Source organism: Rhynchophorus ferrugineus, unplaced genomic scaffold (assembly GCF_030347505.1).
Source record: "Rhynchophorus ferrugineus isolate W39M unplaced genomic scaffold, kcgeb_rfMv2 rfM2, whole genome shotgun sequence".
In the NCBI taxonomy this organism is placed as follows: Eukaryota; Metazoa; Arthropoda; class Insecta; order Coleoptera; family Curculionidae; genus Rhynchophorus; species Rhynchophorus ferrugineus.
Genome location: NW_027472581.1, coordinates 77,155,259 through 77,163,563, shown reverse-complemented (window position 1 = coordinate 77,163,563; position 8,305 = coordinate 77,155,259). Strand labels below are relative to the sequence as shown.

The 8,305-nt window shown below is 29.9% G+C and overlaps 1 protein-coding gene across 1 annotated transcript; it reads left to right on the top strand.

Moving 5' to 3' along the window:
• Positions 1-5,185: 5,185 nt before the first annotated feature.
• Positions 5,186-6,963, top strand: LOC143191797 (uncharacterized). The gene is made up of 2 exons (XM_076397177.1): positions 5,186-5,269; positions 6,505-6,963. The coding sequence occupies exons 1-2, from the start codon at positions 5,262-5,264 to the stop codon at positions 6,929-6,931; spliced, it is 435 nt and encodes a 144-aa protein (XP_076253292.1). The 5' UTR covers positions 5,186-5,261; the 3' UTR covers positions 6,932-6,963.
• The last annotated feature ends 1,342 nt before the right edge of the window (positions 6,964-8,305 follow it).

Genomic DNA, 8,305 nt, shown 5'->3' with positions numbered 1-8,305 from the left:
AATGGAATATTCATAGGCCGTAAAATCTTGCTTCAGATATGGAGGGCATCATATCATTAAAGGGTAATTGTTGAGAACATCCTTCTTCCATACGGTATCTCCATATTGCCAGAAAGAGATTATATGAAATATTTTGATTAATATATATTGTATCAAATTTTGTTAATAACTGCTTATTTAGAGTAAGAAAATTATCAAAATACGTAAACACTTAATACTATAACGATTGAACTAAGTTGTTTAACCTACGCTTTAACTTACGCTTAACAAATATACATTAATATTATAAAAACTTCTAACTCCTTCGAAATTGGTGAAGTGCTGCTCTGCAAGCGTATTTCCCATTAATGCGAAAAGTTGACAGTCGGACATGGCAATGTCTGGAGAGTACACCAGGTGCGATAATATGTCCCATCTGCGTACTTGTTACGTTTCCTTGACCGGTATGTACCGGTACCTGTAATCACTTTATTGTGTCTTCGAGCTCATTATGGAAGTTTTTTGATCAATGCATTGTTAAAATTGATCATTTATTATCGTTAGCGATCACTATTAACTTTACCAGGTTTCAACAGTTCGTAATGCACCGCGCCACTCTGATCGCACCAAACACAGAGCAATGTCTTGCGATCAAAGCTATTCGGCCTTGGAGTCGATCGGCCGCCTTAGCCAGGTGATAACTATGATCTTTTACACTTACGGTTTTCAAAATAAATCCAATTTTCATCACCCATTACTATCCGATGCAGAAATATCTTCCGATCATACCTTTGGATGATACCTTCAACTGATGTGACACCCATCTTCTAGATCTTTCCCATTGCTCGTAATCGGTCGCTATCTATATTTTAGGACACTTTTAACGATTTGGCCGCTTGTCTTTGAGTTTGGGCTTGGTCCTCATCCAATACCTTTGGCAGTTTCTCATTTTCAAACATTTTCGGTCCACCACAACGTTCCTAGAAACCTTGCACATCAAAATCGAAACCACACCTCAGATATTTTTAAGGTTAGAGCATGCTCACTATACCTTTTTAATAGCAAACGATGACTTTCAGCGCCTTTTTTCTTTTTATTAACTAAGAATAGTAATGTGTGTCGGAAATGTACATTTTCAGGCACGAAACTTGATTTATCCAAAGAGGAATAAATCTATGACGGTTTTACTTATGCAAAATATAGCCATAGAGTATATATAGAGTTTTTACTTAATAGGCGAAACCGAGGAAATGTTTTGCGTGGTCCAACAAATGCTGACTCTGAGACCACTTTTTTGATTAGTTCATTTGAATTGCCCTACAAAGGCATTTGATTGATTAATTTCTGTAAACCCATTTTTGTTTGTATGGTTTGTTTATGACGCCTTTTTTGTGTGTTTGACATGGAGTACGAACAATATTTTGTGCCTTAATTATAATCACTATTATTTGAATATAATGTATCTTCAGTCACAAAAGTGTTGTCTATCCACTGTATATGCGGAAATGAGAAAACCGGATGACGTTGTCCCTGTAAGAAAGAGCCCAAGTTAATCAATTTAAGAATATGTGTGTGACTCAGCATTTCTTTTACCTGGTACATATAAAATTATTTATATAGATCATTTGTGTTCATATATATTGTTATTTACAGAAGCACAACAGAAGAAATCATAAAAATATTATCCACACAAATATTAAAACTAAAATGTGTCCAAATAGGGCGAATTTCAAATTCATTACTTTAAAAAGTTGCTCGTAAATGTGTGTGCCATCAATTAAAAACTTAATTAATTTGAAGTGGCTCATTTAGTTAAAATAAATGTATTTTAGTTAAGATACTTTTAATTAATATTTTGGCTTAAGGCCCCTTAACCGAGATAACCCTTTCAAAATCAATGTTAAAAACATACTAAAAAAATAAAATTTATAGACTAACAAGATGATATTGATTTTACAGCCAAGAGATTATCATGATTGTTTTATTATATTGTTAATAGATCCTTAAGTCGTCTCTTTAACTCCTCGATTTTACCATAATAAGAGCACAGTAGTAATATTGATAGATATCATACATTTTAATTTTCTGTTGGTGTTCTTTAAATTATTAGTTTTTGGTTCCTCCATTCGGACGTATATCACGCAATTTAACCGTTTTAATTATCTGTTCCATAATTTTCACAATAACATTTTTAAAATGATTATAACTTGCCTCAATACAATTTTTTTTAACAAGAAAGTAAAATATTAACTGGCAGATTTTCAGCTGTGCTGGTCTGCTTTTATTATGAGGGAATAAAAATATAAAGAGTGTAAGACATCTTATTTAAATAGATAGCACCAAAAGAGATATGAAAAAGGGAAAAGCGCTATAGACAATTTTGATTATATTTGCCAGCAAATATGTTTTGTTCTCAATTAGATTGCAGCCTTTTTTATATTCATCTCCTATTATTTTTTTATTTATGTATTTATATTTCATTAATGTGTATTTATATATAATTTTATATTAATAAATGGTTTTGAGAAATTACATATGGGTTTTATTTCAAATTTAGTTGATCAATAGAGTGTGACGTCAGAGGTTAGTTACGTGATATATATGAAATCCTAAATGAAATGCCTTCCTAATAAAATATTTTCTTTTCAGGTGCCTGTAATGGTAATTTAAACTAAACAATACAATGCACCGAGACGACGTTCTCAGTGCCTTTCATGTATTAACATTCAATATATTAAACGATGAATATAGCATCATAGAAAAAATAGAAATTTCACGGTATGCGCGACCTTGGGGAAATGTTTTGTTTAGTTCAATCAACGGTAGCGCTGCGATCGCAAATTGTGATTGGCTAGTTTAAATTCCTGGTGCCGCCATCAACATGGAACGTGATTGGTCGATCAAATTGTGTGCATTTTATATGGGCAATATGGTGCCATTTTATATGGGCAATATGGTGCAAGTCAACATTTTATATGGGCGTCCATTTTTAAGTTTGTTGTTTGAAGGTTTTGGTTTTGGTTTAGATCAAGAAATCTTCGTTTTACGTTGTGCATATTTTCTGTTTTACATTAATTATTATGGAGTAATAATATAAACATTGATGACAATGCGTCAGTGTAGTACAAGATGTAGTGTACCGAGGTAAAAATCTACTGCGGAAATTAGACATGTTTCCCAAAGCATGATCTCGCTCCTTTCCAAAAATGAGTTGGTCAATTAAATAGTAGTAAGTTACCTGGATAAACCACAATGCAAATTTATCAACGTCATGGTGTCTGTCACGGACATTTAAGTGAAAAATTTAGAATTACCCTTCCTTCACGAACATGTATTAGGGTAACTGCATATCCAACATTGCTTTTATCAGGTACATATAAAATTATCTATCTACTACGTGTCTGTTTATATATTGTTTGTTTACAGAAAATCAAAACCTACTTATGAAGATCTTAGTAGTAGTAAAATTCAATTATCTACCAAGTTGTTCGTATGCTGTCAGTGTGATGTCTCTACATAAAGAAGTCTTACAAGAAGGTAATAATTAAGATAACTGGATAATTAGTAGTAATAAATGCTACTTTTAATTGTAAAATATCCTTAAAATATTTGTAATACTTTAACTTTTTAGAACAATCAGTGTTCAATAATTTTATAGTAGCGCTATTATAGTAGCTATATTTAAATTTCATTGCCTTGCTAAGAAAATCTTTGTTACGGTGCCATCAATTAAAAATTTAATTACTACTTTTAGGGGATTTATTACCTTCAAGAAATCTATTTTGTCTAAATTTACAAATAACTACATTTGTTTAACAAATCTTAACTAAGGTTGCTTAAAGAATTTTGTTGGATCTGTTAGAGGTCATGGTGGTAGAAACAGTATCCTTCACCTAGTATGTTCGAGAAATCTAAAAGAGCACATCATTACTTGTTGAGTCTATATTTTCATTTCCAGAGAACTTTGCTCTGAGAAAAACAACTGTCTAATATTGTATTTTAGTCTTATTTTAGGCTATTTAACAAAATTTCTGAAAAAGAGACAACATGCAATATTTGTCTACATTCTATGTTAAGTAGTTCGACGGATTAAATACTCTAAAATCTATATATCTTTAATAAACATATAGTTTTAGTCCATAAGAGTTATTATGAGGTGTGATTGTATTTTTGGTTTAATGAAGTTAATGTAATATTAACAGGGAACGATTTAAAGTTTACCTTCAATATATCAAGATAAGTTAGAAGTCTAATAGATCCCATATAATTAATGGCACTAAACAAATTTGGAAAGGTGTTATAGAAGAATTATAGATATTTTAATTTTGCATAGAATAGAGTTCATAATTGTTTTTTTTTTGCTTTTTGTTTATATATATATTTGTATAGGATTTTATTTTAATAAATTAGTTTTAAAAATTAAATTTAATTTTCATTTAAATACTATTGATCAGTAAATGTGACGTCACAAAGTAATGAGGCGAAATGGCAGACCAATCAAAACAAAGTATTTTCCTTACTGGTTTCTACATAACTATTTTAAACTAACCAATCAAATTCAAGTTGTCAGCGCCGCCAATGATTGAACTAAGCAAAATTTTGCCCCACTACTTACCATTGGAGTTGCACACCCCTGTATAGCATGTATAGTTTTGAAGCTTGATGTCAGTAGATAGAATAAAATAACATATACGTCAAATCATAACATTGAATATTTAACTATGCCTAATAACTTTCCGCAACACCTGGTATACTCACAAGTTTTTCGAGAGACAGTTAATGCTGTTAAATGTTGTTGATTTAATTTTTTCTCGTATTTACTGAGGTCTTCATCCAATAGTTTTTTATCTTTCAAATTGAAATGGTCAATTCGACAGAACTTGTTTCTTATTGATCTGATCAAGGAAACGATGACTTTCCGGCGGCACTTTTCTTTTGATTAAATTATAAAAGTAATGCTTCCGCAAGCGTTTCATTGTTAAAATACATTTTAACATTTTGAACGTTATAAAAACTGTATTTGTTTCTATTCGTAATGACTAGTCACAATTTGTACATTAAAGAAGACCTTTTACTATTACATCGATAAAAACATTAATAGGCTTTTAGATTAGTATACTCTGTCTAAATCATGATTTTGTTATATTTGTTTTTCATTGGTCAGTCAATTTTTGACATATTTTGATATTTGGCTAACAAGTAATGACAGATAAGTAATGTAAAGTCATTAAAAGATAAATATCAATAGGCTTTTATAAGAAGAAACAAACATATATTCTTATATGTCTAAGTAAGTACATTATATTATTTTGACAGTGACAAACTTTAAAAAACATAATATGTACATAAAAATATATTCATTCATGCTTTTAAGATATAGCTTACCATCTTAAAATTTAACAATTTTGGTATTATATTTAATAATAATTGTGTATATATAGAATAAACCATACAAAATTAATTTTTAAGTATAAAGCAGTCAAACTATCTTATCCAAGTCATTATCATTTTTGTATACTTTATTTAAAAATACATTTAACTCGACCCTAAATAGCCGAAGAGGCTGATGGGCTTTGTTCAACGTTTACCTTTTTCCATCAATTTTGTTGTCTTTACACAATATTTATTATCATCTTGCCATGAGCGACCCAATGTACCATTCTGAAATATTTATGTCTCATTTAAATATATAAATTTATATAATAATTCTTCCTTGATTTTATTATATGTTTTTAAAAATTGTATTCTTTTAAAAGAAATGTCTGAAAGTTCCATTAAACTCCTTCATAGGTTATCTTTACACCATCAAATCCTATATTATCCAACAGTGTATAAAGGGATGTTCTACATCCCTAAAATAGCTGCATTTGTGTTGGATTTTTATAGATAATTAAACTAACAATTTTCTCTGAAATAATTGTATTAAATTATGTTTCGATTAAAAAAACTTATTGTTTTTTACATTTCGTATATTTGATCTCTGATACAGCTAACAACAAGCTGATCTTGATTATTCACCTCTTTCGCATAAATACGGTTTCTTTTTGGTGAATTTAAGATCTTTTTTTTTAGATAGTTTAGTGATATTGCCTGTACTAATAGAAGGATAATATTGTCTAACTGTAAAACGAATTTACAACTTTAGACAGAGTCATATTGACACATGTGTCACTACTGTTTTGGATTAACTATATATCGAAATTGAAATTTTGAGCGTTGCTTGATTTAGCATCTATAAACTAAATAACGTAATAATATTAATTGCGGAACTGTGATTTTATGTAGAATAATATTAAAACTATCGAATATAATAGTAAGAATAAGCTATTTAACTGTTGCTTATTTTTGCCAATATATTTCACTGATCAAAATTCACGGGAGCACTCAGCAGTTCCCCTAATGAAATTAAAACTTAGTTAGTAACCCATTATTATAGTTACATTGAAATTAAATAATTAACTTTACCTATTAACTAATATTTCGATGAAATATTTTTGACATAAAATTGAAGGATTTGTTTTGTAGGTCAAGACGTCATTGTTATCCAGATAACTGTGGTAATGTCAACTGTCCAAATATCAGATTCAATTATCAACCCACTCCCGACAATCCAACCTCCCATAATACCAAGGCTGCGTCTACTTTTATACGATCATATTCGTCGGACATTATCGATAAAGTTGATCAAGAAACGACGCCTCTGTTAAAAGCATCCGACGATTCAATTGATGATAATTTGAATGTTGCAAGGACATATAACGATGCTACCTTCTATTTTGATGAATTGACTTCCGAGGAGCCTATCAGTGATATCATTAAAATCGATTTCGCGAGACTGAAGAACTTACTGTGGAATACCTGCTTTAGACCGCTTTTTGGTCCATCTTTGGACGAGACGGGTATTTCCACTTATGAATTGGTATATATAATAATTGATTATTTTAAAAAATAGTTGTGTAATTTTATTGTTGATAATAAAATCATTTTGGCACTATAAAAATACTATTGTAATTTCTTTATAAAAATATAATAAATGTGCTGTGCATTGAAATTGCATTAACTCGTATTCCATTTATATTTTTTAAAATGATAAGACAACAGCCAAAAGTTGGAGATATGGTAAGAATAGCAGAAGTTGCAACAATTAGTCACAATGATCATTGATATTCAATAATTATTAACCACCACTAGGAAAGTGTATATTTTTCATCAAATTTCAACACAGCTCAAATACGATCTTGAAGAAAAATATATAGAATTTGCCGAAGAAGTCGTGGCATTTGAAATACCTGAAATTGAAATTCGAAAGAAACGTAACAAGTAATTTCAAAACGAAAATTTAATTTTGTAACGAATGTAATTTTAATATTAACTGTAAAATTTTCTTTAAAAATTTATTAGAATCTATTAGAAAGTCTATTATTGATCCCAAATATTTGAAGTCTTGTACTAGCTTGAAGTGGATCCAGTTGTTACTAAAATAGCAATTGATTCGTCATTTGTTAATAGTTTCACCTTGTATTCGTTTGAACCTTTTTTTCTTAATAATGCTAAAAGCATGCTAATATAGCGCTACGAAAAGTGCTTCGTAAAATTCGAAAAAATAAGCGCCAATGCACGCTCTCACATGTTAACCGAAACAGTCATCTATTTGACTAGCCAAAATGTCGAAATGATAAGTCATTTTCCGTACAACCCAGATTTGGTACAAACTACTTTTTTATTTCCGCACATCAAGATTAAATTCGGTAGCTAACGTTTTTCAATGCCTGAAAAACACTTAAAGTCTTTTTTTTTGGAGTTACCTCAATAAAAATGAAAATAGTGTAACGAAGACTGGCTTGGAAGATTACTTTAATTATCATGGAGAATAGGTCGAAAAATAATGAAGCGCTTTTTATTAATAAATAACTGTATTTTCATTATTAGGCACAAAATAGCAATCCTCGTATTATCAGCAAATATAATATAGATCATGAATTTTGTACCAACAACTCCTACATTAATTTTTTAATTTTTGATGGTTTCCTTATTATAATAATTGCAGATTATAATTTTTCCAGTTTAGAGGTAATCCTGGGACATTGTTCTTTTTGCAACTCGAGGAACTAATACCATTATCTTCTTGTCCATTTTCTGTGACCTAGCTCGTGAGATACCAGGTTTTTAAATGCCAGAAAAGTACCAGAGAATTACATTGAACCTATCAAAATATGGTTTTCTATTATAAGTTAGTGTTTAGTAGTTGAAATTATTTTAACTTAACTAAAATTAATCTGTCTTCTTTTGACACTTCCAGTGAATGGTGGTGGGATTAATATATTTC